The sequence below is a fragment of the Cyprinus carpio genome, chromosome B5, assembly GCF_018340385.1.
Source record: "Cyprinus carpio isolate SPL01 chromosome B5, ASM1834038v1, whole genome shotgun sequence".
NCBI lineage: Eukaryota > Metazoa > Chordata > Actinopteri > Cypriniformes > Cyprinidae > Cyprinus > Cyprinus carpio.
This window is the reverse complement of record NC_056601.1, coordinates 17,877,984-17,898,005: the sequence shown is the minus strand read 5'-3', so window position 1 is coordinate 17,898,005 and position 20,022 is coordinate 17,877,984. Positions and strand designations below refer to the sequence as shown.

The 20,022-nt window shown below is 37.4% G+C and overlaps 1 protein-coding gene across 6 annotated transcripts in view; it reads left to right on the top strand.

The window, feature by feature from the left end:
• mctp1a (multiple C2 domains, transmembrane 1a) overlaps window positions 1–20,022 on the top strand; it is a 165,898-nt gene that overhangs the window by 37,975 nt on the left and 107,901 nt on the right. Inside the window, exon 1 of one of the 6 annotated variants that reach the window (XM_042724643.1) lies at window positions 8,631–8,771. The exons of 4 other annotated variants lie outside the window; for them this stretch is intronic. In XM_042724643.1, coding sequence (XP_042580577.1) covers window positions 8,730–8,771 — 42 coding nt within the window. In that variant the 5' untranslated portion in view covers window positions 8,631–8,729. Of the gene's footprint in view, window positions 1–8,630; window positions 8,772–8,810; window positions 8,955–20,022 lie in introns of those variants that run through there. One more of the 6 variants, XM_042724644.1, reaches the window with a different exon arrangement.

Genomic DNA, 20,022 nt, shown 5'->3' with positions numbered 1-20,022 from the left:
TAAAGGACTATTCTGGGTTAAATACAGCTTAAGCTCTTTTGACATCATCTGTGGCATGCTGTTGATTACCACAGAAAATTATTTCAGCTTGTCCATTTGTGTACAAACTAAAATTCATGTACAGTATTGCACTTACACTGGCAACATTCATTAATTTTTCCTGATAAAAACACCTTTTGCAAAATATCTGTAAACCAACACACTCTCATGGCAATTTATAACTAACTAACTAACTAACTAACTAACTAACTAACTTAGTAATTAACATTTTGGTTATAAATTTGTACCATTTGTACAATTTCATTCATATTTCATTCATATTTACTTTTTTCTAAATTCATAGATTCTCATACAAAACTGCCAAACAGAATGCAGATTAGCTAGATTTTCCTATGAGATTATTGCTATAAACTCATGGATCAAACTATCCACCAAGTATCCGCCCGTTGCAAAACTTGACAACTCAAATTATTTTTATTATTATTATTTTAGATTTAACTGAATAGTTAATGTTTAATATTTCTATAATTTAACTACAAATATGTGCTTCACATTTGTTTTTAACCTCCTTAGACTGCCTTGGTAACTGGAGTACTATATGCATGTTTTTCCTTTGTTTTTACAAACTGAAAGATGTATAAAAAGATTGTGGAGTAATCATCAGAATAGCACATACTGTTGATAGAGCTTAAGTAAAGCTTTATTTATATAGCACCTTTAAATTGCTGTTTGCAAAGTGCTTTACAGAAACCTTATACTGTAAATGTCATGCAATAAAATATAGTAAAAGCAAAATTAGAAAATAACAGAACTAAATGAATAAGAATAAAATGCATAAAATAAGAAAGTATTATTGAACTAATGGAGTATGAAAAAAGTGCATAATCATGGCAGATAGTTTTAACCATGAATATTCCAATATTGATAGAGACTCAGTGCATCATTTTTATTTTAGCCTAAACAAACCTGCGTACTTTCAATCTTCTCAAAAAAAAATGTGTACCACTTTTTACCTTGTGATCCTGATCTGCCCTTGTCTCTGAAAATGTGAGATCATACAAGACGTAACATTGTGTGAGTAAAAATAAAGTTTTCATTCTCCCTAAAAGAAATATGAATTATTTTATAAAAACATGTGTCTCCATAATCCTTTACTTACTGTAAATGTATGATAAGAATATGAATTATGACCTAGAATTACATGACATTATCTCTTTGACTCTTTGACCTTCTGTCTTCTGATTATCTGATCTCTCTCTTTCTTTGCCAATCATTGCACAATTTCTTTGTTTCATTGGCTGTGCTCCCAGGTAATTATATGGCCAGTGCCTTTAGACATTTGGCGCTTTTCCACTGCATGGTACGGCTCGGTTCGGCTCGGTACGGTTCGACTCGGCGCGGAACGGTTCGGCTCGCTTCGCTTTTCCACTGCTTGGTACGACTCGACTTGGTACGGCACGGTTCGGTTCACTTTAGCTCGGTTAATTTTCCACTGCAGTTAGTACCGCTTCAAAGTGGGTGGGACTGATCGTTAATAGTTGCCGCCTCTACTGTCATGACATCATCCTAAACGCGCCATATTTCAAACGCACAACACAGAAACAATGGAGCCTATCGAGGGGATGGTGTTCTTGATTCTCGGCATGTGGATGTTTTAACTTCAAGACGGAGAAATGTGTTTAAAATGAGGCTGATGGCAGCAAAACAAATTACTGCAAAAAAAACAAACGAGTCTGGGAACTCTTACAACGAAGCGAAGATGACGACATCACTCGATTTGCCCGACGGCGCACGAGGGTAAGCTAATCTTGTTTAGGGTCTCAATCGCTATATTGTCACAAAGCATATAATGGATTTAGCTGACAATTGTAGGTATTCAAATGTGTACTCTGTGTATTTCAGATGTATCATATTTTGCAAAGTCGCCGTCACAGACCATCTGTTTGGACATTTAACAGAGCTTCTTAGTGGTGGGGTGTGATTGTTCCTGGGTTTACAAACACGCAGTGGTTGGAGAACTTTAGAATGTCGGAAGAAACGTTTATTTACTTGTGCAACAAACTGCGTCCTGCGATGGAGAGAGGGGACACAAACTTCCGCGTGTGTGTACCTCTAAAGAAGAGAGTAGCCATTGCACTGTGGAAGCTTGCTACCGGCTCTGAGTACAGAAGTGTTGGACATCTTTTTGGAGCAAGCATTTCAACTGTGTGTCGGTGTGTTCAGGAGTTCTGTGCTGCAGCAGAGACGTTGTTGATACCAGAACAAATTCGTTTTCCAGATCAGGAGAGGTTTAAAGAAATCGCTGCCTACATTGAGAACAGATGGGGACTTCCACAGTGTATTTGTGCTATTGATGGATCACACATACCCATAATAGCACCACAAGACTACCACTGTGACTATTTCAACCGTAAAGGCTGGCACTCCATCATCCTTCAAGGTGTTGTGGATGGAAAGGGACTTTTCTGGAATGTGTTCACAGGACTGCCTGGAAGCCTGCATGATGCTTGGGTTTTGAGACTGTCCACACTGTGGGAGGTGGCAAGCCTTGGAAACCACATACCAGCTAGCACCAAAAACATTGCTGGGGTGAATGTTGGCTACTACATCCTTGGAGACTCTGCCTATCCCTTGCAGAACTGGCTATTAAAAACCATTCATTGACACTGGACGGCTAACAGCAGAACAGCGGTTCTACAACATGAAAATCTCCAGAGCACGTGTAGTGGTTGAAAATGCTTTTGGTAGATTAAAAGGAAGATGGCGTTGCCTTATGAAAAGAAATGACTGTGCGGTCGACCTTGTGAAATCTATGGTGCTGACATGCTGTGCTCTACATAACCTTTGTGAGAGTCATGGAGAGGCCTATGAGAGTGCATGGGATCCACCTTCAGCAGCAGAGCCTGTGCTGGGACTGGCACAGCCTGTAGAGGAGGAGGGCAGGGATGTCCGTGAGGCTCTGATGCGTTACTTGAATAGTTGACTCTGTCTGTTCTGTAAAGTGTGTTGTAAATAAACTTTTGTGCAGTATTTGAAAAAGTTTCCCTTGCATATTTATTTACCCATTTATTATAAATATAATATTAATAATAAATAGCATCATTATAAAGATGTAAGACTCCAGCTTTGATATTTGACCACTGTTTATGATAAATCTGCTTTGCGTTGACATTAAATTTTATTCCAGGAGTGCAAAATTATTAATCTGTAACATTTGATATTTTGAATAGGAATTATCACTCATAATGCACTCAATCAGGTTTTCTCAGGTTTGTGTTCACTTACATGCAATATACAGCATTCATCAGGGCTCTTATCCAATTGTGTGCACATTTGGAGAAATAATTATCACATGTTCTTTTACATATTTTGTCATACAGAATAGCATTTTTGTTCATTTTATGCCCAAACACTATTTTAAACCACGAGCAGAATATAGAATAAAGTGTACTATTAATCTTTTAAATTATGACATTTAGCTTGATGAAACCTGTTGCTCTTATCCACATGCACCATTAAAAAGGAAAGTACACCATTGACAAATAAATGTTATTTAAGAAAAATGTAAACAGATCAAACGTTAAACAAAGTACTAATGTATGTAGTGCAAAAAATGTATATAAAGAAAATATAAAGACATATATAAAGACAAATTTAAAAGTAAAGAATGTACACCAAGCAAACTTTAAATGTGAAAATGTAGTGCAAAAAAACAAATATATAAATAAGACATATAAACATTTAAAAGTAAAACATTTACACTAAACAAACTTTAAATGTTGTGCACAAACGTATGTAGTAGAAAAACATTCACAGGAAAAAACAAGTTAAAAAATTAACTATTTCCGTGAAGTATGGACTAGGGAGGTTTTAGTCGGGCAGAGAGTTCTGTTCTTGTCAGTTCTGTCACTGTTCTGTTCTGTTACTCATCGCCTGTACAAGCATTCCCATGACGTTGAGAAAGGCTTGATTGAATGCAGCCGTTTGTGCATTTTCCTCCCTCCTTAAGGCCGCTTCCTGCTCCCTTGCTTGCCGGGCCTCATCTATTGCCATCTGCAAATGTAGCTCCCTCTGTGCCCGGTTCAGTTCCTGCTGTTGAATATCAGCCACCTGCATCTTTCTTAAAACAGCAAGATGCTCCTGATGGTGCATGTTCCGTTTCCTCTTGCCTGGACACAAAGAAAGAAAAGTTATAATTGTGTTTTTTTTTTCTAAAGGTTTTTGCAAAAATCAAAAAAAAAAAAATTGAGAGTTAAAATAAAGCTTATCACATATCATCGATTAATTTATGAAAGAACTGTTCATTAACAACCCCATGATCTACAGTGTGAACTAATCAAAGTTACAGTAGCTAGCAATAATGTATTTATGGTGAGCAACAGGATTTCATGATATATCCAATTTTAGTGCAGGCTTTCAAAACGACATAAGAAAAAGATTAGATGGTCAATAAAGTGAAGCTTTCAAACTTAATATATTGTACACAACTTTACATACCATCCTCGATTGTGTTGTCCAACAACGAGGTGGCCGAGTCCAGGGCACCCTCTCTCCCATTGCTCGCAGGTCGACTTCCGTAGATAGCGTCCATTTGGTCGAACCACTTCCACGTTCTTCTGTTTGCACCACTCCGGCCGTTGTGAGCCTTTATGGCTCGGTAGTCACTTTTTAGTTCTTTTAATTTGTCCCTACACTGTTTGTAGGTCCGGTGGTAGCCGTGTGCGGCTAAGAGCTGTGCTACTTCTTGGAACACTTTTTTATTCCGTGTCGCCCCATCCAGCTCTCGCTGGATCCGCTCCTCGGCAACCAACGAGAGGAACGTCTGCACCTCGTCCACTGACCACGATTCAGCCATTTCTTTTTTGAAATTTTTAAAATTCTTTTATCAAGTAAATACTCTAAAAACAGGTGCTACCGCGTTGGCTGTTGTCTGGCTATTTAAATCTAGCGGGTTTTAGTGTCTCGTGTCGCAAATACAATGACGCTGTTAGTGACGATTCTGTCTGACCAATCAGTGATCTGCAGTGTTTTTACGTCACATTTTAGTATCGGTACGGTACGCTTGGAACCTCAACAGAGGTGGTACCATTTAAAGCGAGCCGAAGCGAGCCGTACCGTACCGTACCATGCAGTGGAAATGCGGCATAACTGAGCCGTACCGAACCGAGCCGTACCGTACCATGCAGTGGAAAAGCGACAAAGAGTGCCGTGCCGTACCGAACCGTACCGTACCATGCAGTGGAAAAGCGCCATTTGTGCCACATTAGGTGTTACAAGGACAAGTATGTGGGCATTGTCACCTTAATGCTTCAGCAGACCTTTAAGTGCACCCTACATTCTGACTGAATGCATGTGTATTCAATTAAAGCTCCAAGAGGTCTGAGTCTCTACATTTCCAGAGTTTGGTTCCAAAACGCAATAAATCCATTTTGATCAATTTGAGTGAAAAAGTTTTGTTTTTGTTTTTTTTACCAAGAAAGTTGCAAGATGAAAACCACTATTTTCTATTTCAAACTTTCACATACTGTAGCATCTTAAGGCTATTATAACATTAAAAATTAAAAACCCAGATTTTGGTTTTTTAGAGATTTATTATGAATTTTTTTTTTTTTTTCCAAAATGCAATAAATCCATGACACGTTTTTTGTTTGTTTGTTTGTTTGTTTTCTGTTAAATCAATATAAAAGTATTTTTTTCATATTGAAACTGTTGAAAATACACAACATAGTAAGTTGATCCACATCTTACTTAAGGATCTCAACTTACTGAACTCTGAACTCAATACTAATCTTATATACAGGTACTGGACTAAAAATACATTTAAATCAGTCATTGCTCCCAAAATAAATTCAACGGGTCATCTTGTTAATGCTATAAATTAATTACAACAATAAAAGAAAATTTCATTATGAACATACATGAACAACAACATCACATTAAACCACAGAAATTCCAAAATGATATTTCCCTTACACTGACAAGCTACGCAATATCGCGTTCATAATTGAATGCGACTCATCTGCGATTATGAACACGATATTTCATAGCTTGTTAGTGATCTACAGCTCTGTGTATTAAATGCCGCTCCATCTGAAAGCACGCAATGGAGATTTATCACAGAACCGGCTTTACTTACGAGATGCGCATGACAATCACATGCAATTTATCATGTAGCCCTTGTTTAATGATCACAAGTACAAAGTAGATGAGGAAAACTAGGATGCCAGGTGTATTCAAAGCGCCGCCATTACTGTCTAGAGTGTGTGGAATTGTGAGTTGTGATTGTTTTTTACCATTTACAGTGCGTGGAATGGTGCTCTGTGATTGGTTGTTACCGTTTTACAGTGCGTGGAATGGTGTGCTGTGATTGGTTGAGGGGATATATAGCATTCTGCAAAGAGAGGAGACTGGCTTTTGTCGCAGTTAAAAAAAAAGAAGAAAACATGACAATAACTCGGCGGATATCTCGTTTTGTGTAAAATTAAAAATGGACTTTTCAATACCGACCAGATAAAATACTGATTTTGGTATCAACTCAGTTTTTAAAAAAATGGCGTTTATCGCGTTTTGGAACCAAACTCTTCATTTGGTCTTGACGGACTAGATCTGCTGCTCACTGTTGTAAGCATGTAAGAAACATTGTTGCTGCATGAAACTACATAAATCCCCTAGCAGATCTAGACTGGTGGAGCTGGGGAGGTGGAAGGTTTCTGATCTTATAATGTAATTCCTTGTAATTGCTAGAAGATTGCATTTAAAGAATCTACCAGCCTACACCATTTAAAGGTTATTGACTAAACTAGATAGCCATTCGTGACTTCTGGTTTAGTGTAAATTGAGGACTTACTCACCAAGATGCATTACAGCTAGTCAGTTAGCCTTTATGGAAAATAATGAGTTTGCCTTTTTTTTTTTTTTTTACAACTGATATTAAATAGTCTAAACGATCCTGTTGTGGTTTGCAGAGGTCTCTCAGTATTTGACTGATTATTACAACTTCGCTTCTGAAATATACAGGGAAATATATCAGTATTTAAACTAGCTGTTCTTAAAAGGCGGACTGTTCAAACAGAAATAACACAAGAATCGTTTTCCAAGCTGGGCTGTGATGCACATCTAACAGTGAGCTGGCGGGAACCACAGGAGTGATGTCTACCTTGAGAACAGTGCCAAAGTTTCCTGTGTTCCACACTACAGGATGTTTCCCTCTGATCTTCCTGACTTAATGAGCCATATGGTAGATGTGCCAGGCAACACAACCAAAGGACTGGCAGTGCTTGGGTGTTATTGATGCTTATGTCAAAATACCAGATATGTGTGTAATTTGTGCATTATTTTATTTCCTTTTAGATCTAATTGTTTAGGCTATGGGAAGATCTGTGAGGTAAGATACAGTAGTTCTCTATTTGACCCTGAAAGCATCTGCTGCTTGTTATCGTAGGAGAGAGCAGCACTGACATTTGGGGATTCAGAGAGGACACTTGAGTTCCACATGATGAAAATTTGATTGCATTTATATAAGAGTACTTTAGTGGAGATGGGCTCTCTGAGAAACCCTGTTCTTGTGATGTGGCATTGAGTTTCTGGAGTCAGAGGGAATCCTCAATCAAGAGATGAGTGAGGCTTCATCCACTGGTAATGTGAGCTGCCCCAGACAAGATTGCCACATCACAAGCAAAAGATACCAATTAGTCATTTTTATTGATGACTGATGGTCATTCAAAAAACTGAAACACTGCACTGTTGTTGTTCTGTAATACTACAGTATTACATCATTTGGAGCTGATTTGACATTGATACCAGATTTATTATTGATTTATAATAAATAATATTCCCTTTTGGTTTGCATCCATTAAGTTAAAGAAAACCATACAAAGTACTTCCAAAAATACCTTGGTACTCCTTATTTACATAATTGTTGTCTTAAAATTCAGTATATGTGCTGAAGGAGTATCATTTGTCAGTGGCTTACATTTAACCTAAAATAATTTGCCTCAAAAAAACAAAACAAAAAAAACCCCTCTATGGTAGTACATAACATGGCACAAAAAATAGACTACTTTTATGGTGCTTTTTCACCTTTTTTGAAGCTTGATAGACATGATCAGTACGAATTGCCATTCTCTTTGCTTCAATGGTAAAACCATGCATTTTGAGTAAACCATTCGTTTAAAAGAAAAGATGAGAGAATATTGAGTGGAAATGTGAGTTTTTCAGAGATGAAGAAACAATACACATGGCTGTGGTATATATAGGAAAAAGAAAGAGTGACAAGGGCATGAAATGATAAAACAGGAATGGTAAAACGCTGACAGTTGTCCTCTCAGACACTGTAGACAGAGTGGCTCTCTGACCCTTGAATGCTCTTCAGCAGCAGATTAAACTTCATTCCCCAGGGTCCTGAGAAGCACCTCTTTACACTTTATGTGTGTACCTGTTTTACGAATTTACGGTTCAATGTCCTGAAGCCCATAGTTTCATGGTCAGTTTCAGCAGTCTCATGGGTGTGTGTAGCCACTGAGAGATGTTTGAGAAGTTGAGTAGAATTGCCCTCCGTCTCTTCTGACGGCGTGTTGCTACGTGCCCTGTATGCATATGTGTGCGACTGTGTGTGTGTGTGTCTGTGTGTGTGTGCGAGGCGGGTTCCCGCTCATATAGGGCAGCAAACCAGAGGCAGACTCAGCAGTGGCAGCGGCAGCAGTGTGAGGATTCTGCATCTCTGTGGCTGGATGTTAGCACTCTCTCTCTTCTCTGTGGGGCAAAAATTGTCTGTATGTATGCTCTCTTCCATCCTCTCTTGAAGCTTTCCTTTAAGCTGTGCCTCTTATGAATGTACTGCAGATGGAGTTCTCTGTGGCACGTGTGTGGCATGGAGCCTGTGTGAATAGGGAGTTTAATCTTTTGTTAAGGTCGGTGCGTTCAGCTGCGTGATGGGATCGAAAAGTCAGGCTCAGGTAAAATAGCTATTTCTTTTGCATTTGAAATATTTTAGTGTTTTTGATAAATGCGAGCCAGTTGTAAAAAAATGTATAATGTTTTGTTTGCACTAGGGACTGTGTTTATTCTTGGGATAGTGTTTGGTTTCTAAAAGCGTGTGGTTGGAACTTGAGAGGGATATTATGGATGGCACAAAAGGAATGCTGGAAGGGAAGAGATAAAAGAGGAGTGAGGTGTGGAGAAGTAGAGGAAAAAGGGTGGGAGACTGGGCGGCTTCCTGCTGTTTGTTTTTGTTTTTTCCTCACAGAGACAGCTGTCAGGTTTTTTTTTTAATAGCTAATAGCTGGAGAACAACAGCAGTATCAGGCAGCATCCTGTGAAAAGACCACAGAGAAGTGTTTTCTCAAGCCTATAGAGTGTGAAGTGAATGATGAAACACCCCAGGCTGCAGGATGTGTTTGATGGTGACTTTCTAGGTGCTTTGATGAAATTGGTATGTACCTGATGTGTTTAATTCATTTTACCATGAGTCTGAATGGGGCTTATCAGACCTTTCCTCTTCAAACCATAACCAAATTATTGCATGGAAGTATACGTGAAAACATGCAAAAATGTGACATTATGATGAAAAATTGTTCAATGCAGTATAGAGTCATATTTCAAATAGACTTGCTATGGAAAGTTTAAGTTTGAACAAGTTATTGGTTTTGCAAACAAATTAGGAACAAACACAATAGGAACTCTGTGATGAGGAGGCGGGCAGGCATTTGAAAGCGCTTCTTGGTTTTGGCTCTTTTATACTAAAAAGGTTTGGTATAAAGCTTTGAAATCAAATATTTTTGGCATATTATCAGCCATTACTCATGTCAGTTAAATATAGAACTTATTTGTAGCAGATACAATTAACTAGAAGTACACAGATGCAGATGTTACTAAATAACTCCCATCCAACAGCTAATAAAGAACATATCAAGTAGCATTTTAGTGGTTTCTATCATGTGGCAAAAGACTGCACTAAAATACAAAAGACACAGATCCTTTGTAAAACAAAAGGAAAATGCTGATTAACCTATTTTGCTATCTTTACTGCATAATTTGTTGCATTTTATTGTTTGTCTTCCATTGTTTTCTCCCTGCCTAACCTTATTAGAACATATCTGTGGTCCACTAGTTAAGGACCACTGGCCTATATTATGGAAAAATGCTGACATTTGCTAAACAATCTGGTTTAATCATCAGTAAGAAAGGGGAACTGAAAATCCAGTCTGGCAGTTACACAGTGTTTATGAATAGTTATTGATTATGCTGCACTTACTGTATCAAGAGGGATATAAATGGCACAAGTGTTCCTGCAATTCAGAATCGTGGAAGAGAGAGAAGAACGCTAATGAGAGCTACTCTCGGGATTAGTTAATTTGCTAAATTCTAGATTTGGCTTTGGAATTATTAATTCATGTGTTTGATGTACGACTACCCAGCAGGTGGATTGACCCTGTCTCACCTCCTTCATAGTCTGTCTCTCTTTCTTTCCATCATTTCCTCTGAACATCCACTTATATACATAGAAAAGCCTTATTCTGCCTTTTTTGGTCTAATGTACCTGATAGATATATTATGCAAGAGGTATCTCACCTCTTATCTGTGTTCCAATTCAATGGTTTGCAACTTTGTAACTGAACTGTTTTTGCTGCCGCTGCAAAAATACACAAAATACTTGACAATATTGTTTTCAAAAGGTCGATTACTCGATATTAACTTCTTGTTTTTTGAACTGCGGTAAAAAAGCAATATCACACTCGAGTGATAACATCTACTGAGGTCAAACCTGAAGTTTTTGTAATAGCTTCTTGAGTTTATTTTGTGTGGCAAGATGGCAGCCGTGCAGTAAAAAAAGCTGAGGTGTTTGTCATGTTGAGCTGCATGCACAGCCAATCAGATGAGATTCTGCTGTTATTACTGAGTCTGTTGATTGCAGTGGGGGTAAAAATTTGGCCATTGGCCATAGTCTAGAATTCAGGCAACTGTAGAGTATCCCATCACAAAGAAAAATGACTAATGAGATCTCTTTAAAAGGATACTCCACCTAGAACAAGTACATTCTCTGATTTCCTCACCCCCACGCCCTCCCAGATGTATATGACTTTTTGTCTTCAGATGAACACAAATGAAAAATAATCCACCTTTGTGAGTCCTTACAATGCAATTGTATAAGACCTCTAAAGTTGGCAACTCAAAAAGTCAGTGTTTTCTGAAGTGAAATGTGTGTGTTTGTGTGTGTGTGACAGAGATAGAATATTACTTCAGTTTTAAACTTTTTTAACTATAAATCATTGCTTTCGGCCAACTGTCATACGAGTTGATATCAATGCCAGTGTATGTGTTGTGAAACAAAATAAGAGATGCCCGTACACAGGCATTATATGGGCTCACAAAAGCCCCTTTCACACTGCACATTGGACCCAGAAAATTGCCGGAACATTGCCAGGTCACCTTCTGTGTGAACGCAAACACGTCCTGGGATTGATTTTTTACTGCACTTAGATGTAACTGTATACAAAGTCTAAATTTAAAAGTTGGTTATTTCAATAAGAAATCATATGAGAGTTGTCCATGAGAAAAGCAACATTTTCAAAATTGTTATTCATAATTTTATTGCTCTTTACTCATTGCATGTCAACAATGATCTGATTTGTTTCTGCTTTTATTTCTAATACGGAATTTTAGGAGAACCATTTGATGCTTAAATGAAACAGAAATATTGAGAAACCCATTAAGTTTCTTGAACTATAAAAGACCTCTGATTCACAGTTTTCCTCTGGGATATTCTGCACAGGTGAGATAATGCGGATGAGACATAAAACCTTGCATATCTCCAGATTCATGCTGCTTTTGTTGTAATCAATGCTGCAAAAAAATAAATAAAAAAAAAAATAAATCCCCATTCGCTTATAGTTTTAGTCATCCTCCAGTTTTTTGAGTCTCAAAGCAGTTTGGCCTTTTTTAATGTATGTTAACACTGCAATGAAACAGACTAGGCCTATCACAATTATTTATTTGATCTAATTGCAGTTATTTGAGATAACTGTGTTAATTGCCATTCAAATAAGGGAACTGTAAGAATGTAAAAAAAAGTCAAGTGAAGGTGTCAAAAGCTGAACTGCTACAGTGCTATAGTCTCTCTCATGCTGGATGTCTGCCAGCCCTACCTCTCTCTGTCTATCTATTCTCATCTCCTCTCTCACTCTCTCTCTCTTTCACCTGTCTTGGTCATACAGTTTCACTTGTCACTCTGGAAGCCTTTGTTCCTTGTTACCTGTACGTCTGTCTGAAAGGCTCAACTCTATTCCTCCTCTCTTTCTACATTCTGTCCGTACCAGTCAAAAGTTTTCAGTTTATGTGGACATATTTCCAGGTTACTATTTCTGTTTTCACTATGACCTTTACCTTTTATTTCTTTTGAGCTGTCATTTAACATCCTTGAATTCAAACAGTTACAGTATGCCACTTTTGCACATGATATTTCAGCATGATATCCTGAGCTGCGAGTACACACATTTTCTTGATCTTTCTCACATCCCCCTCTCTAACACATTTTCTTTCTTACGCCTTTTCTCTTTATCTCTCTCTCTGTGTATTCATGTGCACAATGTGTGTCAGACCCAGCCGTGTTTTTTTTTTTTTTCAGTGGAGCTGTGTTGGTCTGTGGGGATAGATTGCCTGTCATGGTGCTTCCCTGCTGCTTTGCTTTATTCCGGGTCACTGCGACCTTCCTCACCTGTAGTTTCTTCTCAGACTCAGCATCCTGATCTGAGTGCTGTTAATGCCTGAATATTGTGTTACAGGATGCTTGATTCTTCACACTGTGCAACTGAATAAAATTCCTTGAAACATTCTATGTAGAGGGCTGAATGGTTGTGTCTATGATTTTTTTTTTTAACATATTTTTTAATATTTAGCATTTTAGTAGATGCATTTAACCACAGTGACTATAAAAGTAGTGTCTTACAGTATTTTTAAGACACTGTCACGTTCAAAAGTAGAGGTAGGTTACTTGTAGAGTTCTTTAATGAACACATGCAGTATTAAAGTCGACATGAAACTGAAGTTGTGATCATCTTCTGTATTGTGGATTATATATTTGAGTAAAACGGCTTCTCGGATGAGAGAATATGTAGGGCGGGACTTGTTTTTTTCCATTGGGAATTGATTAGATTATTGTTGTTTGCTAATTGCTGTGAGTGGCAGGTTTTTGGTGCACATCATCAGAGTAGAGATGATGTTGTGAGGGGAAGTTAATATTTTTTATTTAAAAATGACAAGGGCGCATGAATAACAAAAATGTGTATAAATAATTTGTAAAAAACACTACAATATTCCATAAAAAAAATTAAGTTTGTGATTTAAAAATTTCACATGACTCCTGGTAATGCAAACATAACTGATTTTATCTTATTAAATATATTTGCTCTTTTATATAGTTATTTATATTAGTTTACAATTTTAAAAACTAGTTATTTAAGGTAAGAGGTGAATGTTTATGTCATATATTTTTTATACAGTTTCATGCTAAATTTGGCCATCCCTGATAATTATCATAATTTTAATTTATAATCTGCTGGTCATTCAAAGCAGCAGCTTCATTTGGATATAATTTATACCTTTTGGAAACAGCAACATTCTGAAATAACACTTCAGAATCAACAGATATAATGCAATGTGTATCATAACAAAAACAGACAGGTGCAAAAATTTGGGCATCCCAATGGAATAATGACATCAATATTTAGTAGAGCCATCTTTTGCTGAAATATCAGCTTGTATACGCTTCTTATATCCACTGATAAGTCCCTGAGTTCTGGCTTCAGGTTTTTTGACCATTCTTCCTTGCAAAATTTCTTCAGTCAGGTTTGATGGCTGCCAAGTATAGTCAGCCCTCTTCAATCCATAGATTTTTAATAATTTTTGATAATGTCTGGGGATTGGGATGGCCATTCTAGAAGATTGTATCTGTCTGTGCATAAATTCCTTGGTAGATTTGGAACAATGCTTTGGGTAGGGCTCTATAAAATCAATAAATTTTTTTCCAAATTCCGTTTTTTATTTATTTTATTTTTCTGGATTCCATTTTGTTTTTCCATTTTAATTTTTCTAGACTCCTTTTTAATGGGTAAATTAAATTGTATTAATCAGAAAGCATGTCTAATTGATTAGAATAATGACAATTATACAGTTTAATATCATTTTATTAAAAGTTTAACAAAAATGACATTTTTAGAGCCCTATGAAATTTTTTGTTTTCTCACATTATGTTTTATTGTTACCAAATTCTGTTTTAGCATGTCTAATTATTTTAATGCATTAAAACAGTAGCCTTATGAACCTCTTATGAAAATTAAAACATGGAAGAAATATTGTGTGAATTTTCCTTAAAAAAATAAAATTTTATTAATTTTTCAACAGTAGTAGTTGTACATTCTACTAAATAAAAGTAATTCTGGCACAATGTCTTCAAGTTAAACTGAACTTTTATTTTGACATGTTGTCGTGAATACCTTTACATTTCTGTGTGAATATGATATGACTCTAGTTTTACTCAAATGAACGGTGAAATGGTCATGAAGTGACTCTCAGAGCAGTTCTGGAGATATTGTTCATGTATTTATGTCCTCATTAAGTGGGACGGCAGATGGTGAAATCACTGCGAGCATCACATGTGCTTTAGTATGAGTAGTAAACAAAACCAAGTGTCTGCGGCATTCATTCATAAAGAGACACGCAGAACACGCAGTATTTATATTTAATTTTGATGCTTAATATTTACAGATACTAGTCCATATCACGTTTTGATTTAAGTGTAATGATCTGCTTTTGATGAATTCATTCAAACTTTGACAAATTCCATGACATTCTGCGTTAAACTGTAAATTGCATTTTTATAACTGGATTCCGTGCTTTTGTCCGTGATTTCCACATCGCGGAAATCATAGGGCCCTTTTTGTGTCATTGTTCAGCTTTAACAACCAACATTGGCATAACTTTAACCTCTTAACTGGTTCTTGAACATTGTACTTAAGAACTGCTGATACTGGGTGGAATCCATGCAACCCTCTGATAAGGTCTCCAGTACCTGTGCTTGCCCCACAGCCCCACAGCATGATGGACCCTCCACCAAATTTCACAGTAGGGAGCAGGTTCTTCTCCGGGAATGCTGTGTTCTTTTCCAACATGCAAAGCACTCCTTGTTTTGACCAAATAACTCAATCTTAGTTTAATCTGTCCACAGGACATTATTGATGATGAGCCTTTACATACAACTCTGCTTGTTGGCAGTATGCAGAAAAGGCTTTTTTCCGCATCACCCTTCTATTGAGTTGTTCCTTGTGCAAAGTGTGCTGGACTGTGGAATAATATAAAATGACATTATCAGCAGCAAGATGTCCTTGGAGCTCTTGGAGGTGGTCTATGGTTTATCTTTGACCTTTCGAACCATTCTTTGCCTTGCCTTTCAGGTATTTTTCTTGGCCTCCCACATCTTTCCTTCACAAGGACTGTTCTCGTGGCCTTCCATTTACTAACTATATTTCTCATTGTGGAGACTAAGACTTTTGTGAAAGTGAAAAGTGAAAGTCGTGACATTTGCCAAGTATGGTAACCCATACTCGAAATTGGTGCTCTGCATTTAACCCATTCAAGTGCACACACACAGCAGTGAACACACACCTGGAGCAGTGGGCAGCTATATATCCAGCGCCCGGGGAGCAACTGGGGGTTCAGTGCCTTGCTTAAGGGCACTTCAGCCATGGGTATTGAAGGTGGAAGAGAGTGCTGTTCATTCATTCCCTCCCACCTACAACTCCTGCCAGCATCAAGACTCGAACCTGCAACCTTTGGGTTACAAGTCCAAAAATATCTAACCATTAGGCCACAGCTGCCCAAACATTAAACATTTGTGATAACTTTTTGTACCATTCTCCTAATTCATGGTAATGAATCACCCTAGTTTTTAGGTCATACTGAGTTCTTTTGAGGTTCCCATGTTTCTGCTACTGTAGAGATCAAGAAGAAGAAATACTAGCAATCAGCTACCTTAAATATCCTTTTAACTTTTGATTTGATTTCACAACTCAGTACTGCTACACTAAGCATTTCTGTCTGAAAAACATCATGTTATCCAGAAACTGAAAGGCATATCACTATCATCTTTTCTGATACAGAGAGAGCACATTATTATGCAGCCGCAGAGGGGTGACCAAACCTTTGCATGAAACAGTAAACAAATATATATACAAAATATATTACCTTTGTCTAAACACTTACCACTAAATAAAACTAATAGGTAAGTGCTAGAGATAATAATATGTGTTCTATATTTTATTTTAAATATTTTTAAAACCGGTGAATTCTAGAAGAGATGTGATTTTTGCTATATCTGTAACCATTTTTTAATGTTGCAGTGCAGTGTAAGAGTCAGATCTTGGCAGAGCAAAGATATTTCTAATCAGCTAGCCTTTCTCCAGTTGTTTTCCCAACAGAGATGCAAATTAGGCGGAGGCTTAGGCTGAATATTTAGATACCTGATATAATCTTTGTTTAAAGCATCAAATTGCTTTCAAAAGGTTTACTTTATTTTGGTCTCTATACCATAGACATGAGTGTTTAGACACAATTGGTATTTTTATGTTTATAGCATAAAAAATATGATATTGTGCTTGAAAAGAAGCTGTTTCATGACAAATGCTCTCTCAACAAACATAATGTCAACAAGCAGGTTCTTTGTGCATCGATTTACACCAAATATTATGGACTAGACAGTGGGAGGACATGAGCAGAAGCTAGCTTGACTCCTGCTTCCCACAGCCTCACCTTCCTCTCATGCTTTTTCCTCTCGCAGTTTCATCAGCTTTCTCTCTTCTCTACTCTCTTGCTCATTAGAAAAGATTCCAATGTCTGATTATATGGCTCCAATGAAGAGCTACAGCCTCTTGATCTCCAAGGTGTCCTTCATACTGCATGATACAACCAAATCATGTGATGATAAGCTGTTCCCTTTGGTCTGGATCTGCACACACCCAGGTCAAACACATACTGACCCCGGTCTGTCCATCTGGAGCCTGTCCATCTCTGGATTAGCCAGACCAGTCCTCTCACCCTGGCACCACCTGCTGGCCCTCCTCACTGCAGCTGGTTCCGGAAGGGTGAAAGTGGGTTAGGCATGTGCTCTGAGCCTCTGGGTCAGGGGTGGATACATTGGGATTGGAGGGGTTTAATGGAGGTTTATAATAGTCACAGTAGCCAGAGGCAGGAGTCTATTATAGATGGCGGCTCCCTCAGGGCCCGCTTGTGGATCTACAGAACTACAATATTAGGGCAGAAATGAATTGAAAAGGAAATATGGAACATTATCAACTCAGAATTATGGGGCTTATATATCTGTTTTGGGAAATTAGCTTAAAGTGCCCCCCTTCTGGAGTTGATCAGCCATATATAAATCATATATTACTCGAAGTACAGCTTTTAATTGGAAATCAAAGCTGCTCTGTAGTGTTCTCATTAATTCAGTGTCCTAGATATTTCGAATGCAAGATATTTATTGTTTAGTTGTAGTTGCACAAGCAAACTCCACTTGAGGTTGCCATAGTGAAGGAAACAGCTCCAGAAACAGTGTAAGATTACATAAGAGTTTATTGGCATCAATATTTGATGGTTTGTAGGTGGACAGAGAGAGCTGTGTTGAAATCTGTGCAGAGAAATTCACTCACTATGGAAAGTCACTTAATAATGGATAAAAACTGAAGGGGTCTTATGTGAAGTAATGAGACAGAAGTGGATTAGACACTTTTATTACCAGATGACAATATGTTATTATTACATGTGGTATATAGCTAATAATGTGCTGCTGTAGATGTGGGAGAAGGTCTCCAAACTTTGCCAGGAACATGTTATTTAGGCTGCTATTTAAAATCTTAATGATCTGACAGGAAAACAACAACCTGTAAGTAAGTGTTTGTTACTCATTTCACATGCAAAGAGGTTATCCTTAGACTTCACCCAGTAAACCAGGAAAGTCATGAGAATTTATTAGCGTTGGTGACACCTCTTTTTTCATGAATTGACCTCCAGTTTAATTTCTGGCCTTTGGCCTTTGAGTATTGTTGTGGACAACAGGGGGCCATGTAATCAAAAAGGTAGAGAACCAGTGTTTTATCTACTTTACTGTTAGGATGATTTTTTTTTTCTTGTAAATGTAGTTAAAGGTTACATTTGTTGACATGTTTTCAAGAGTTGTGTAAAAGGTTCTTGATGCTGGTGTAGTAGCTTCCAGTTTTCCTCATCTTATATTATTACCTTGGGGAGATTGCAGTCTCCCAAAAGCATTCAACGGTATAAAAGCATCAGAGGTTAAATGGTGGCAAAATGCTCTTCTCAGCCATCCATGGCTAAGAGTTTGTTGACTAATGGTGGATGTTCAAATGAACTAACCATGTAGGATTAGCAGAGTAGCTGATGATATTACTTTTCACAGTGTTGTCTTGGTGTCATTAAGTCTTATACATGCTCCAGTAAGTGCTTGTTACATATTTTATTGTCTAAATGGATTGATGTGCTGAAGATTGTTGAAGCTGCTGCCTAAATTACTTATTGATTAAAGTGAGCGAATAGCAGGTTGGGAAGTGGCATATTCTCCAGAGATGGAGTCTCCAGTGTTGTCTGGGCTCACTTTGATTGCAAACTAAATCATCTGGTCATTTAGATAAAGTATGTGCCAACAATTAACTGGTTTTAATGTAATATAGAAAATCCAATTAGTTGTAGGCTTTGATTTGAGGAGATGCAGATTTTTTTTCCTTGTGTCTCTGGAACTTAATTGTTTGTACAGAATATTTGCCTTCAGTGAAGCTCCTTCAGTTTATAATAAATGACCGCTAGCTTGTCTTGGTCAAAATGTTTAAACATTTCTCCTCAAGGACCACCTGGTGTGTGGCCCTTATCTAAAGGCTTCTTGTTCTACAAAGCTTTGTTATTCCCTTATTTCCGCTTTCGGATAGATTTCCAGGACACCCCAGGTGTATTCCCTCACCACTTAGTCCTGTCAGCAGTGTGCACAGACTGAAGAAAAGGAAAATGGAAAAAAAAATGTATTAGTACTCACATAAATATCAAGTTACGCTTTCTCTTTTATTTGTTTTATCAGTGTTCTCCCTAATTTTTTCTTTCTTTTTTTTTTTTTTGGGGGGGGGGGGGGGGGGTTATTGTGGTAATACCATGGTATTCTTTTAAGTACCCAAGCAATTGTAGAGGTAAAAGTAATTTTCTATATCACAAATGTTTTTATTGCTTTATCTGACAGACTCTATAGAAAAACAACATTGATAATGAATTTCTGAAGGATGTGGGTCACACTTTATTTTAAGGTCCAATTCTCACTATTAACAAACCATTAACTACGACATTTGCCTCAATAAAATAATTAATAATAGTTAGTAAGTCAGTTGTTAAGTTTAGGTATTGGGCAGGATTAGGGATGTAGAATATGGTCATGCAGAATATGTGCTTTATAAGTACTAATAAACAGCCAATATGTCAATAAAAGGCATGCTAATAAGCAACTAGTTAATAGTGAGAATTGGTCCCTATACTAAAGTGTTACTTTAATATATCAAAATGATAATAAAAAACAGTTATTTTAAATTGTAGAATATTTTGCAATATTTGTGTTTTTACTGTGTTTTTGATCAAATAAAGCAGCCTTGGTGAGCATTTGTGTCTAAAATAGCTACTCTACTCATAGCTGTGCCATTCAGATACTGTTTTTCTCAGTTGCAGACTTTAGTTGGTGGAATCAAAAGCATGCATACTGCTTGTTATCCTGATTACTGATGGTAGATAATGGTATGGTTCCTGTTGTGATAAACTTCCAGCTTCCCCTGAAGCACCAAAACATGCTAATTGTCATCAGACCTCCAGCAAATGACCACAATGCTGTTGAGGGGGAGTTCAGAAGGGCACGTTGGTCTGCTTTGAGCACATACTTCAGGCAGCTGTATCTTCAGATATAATTAAGAACAGTTCGGAAAGGATGATTCA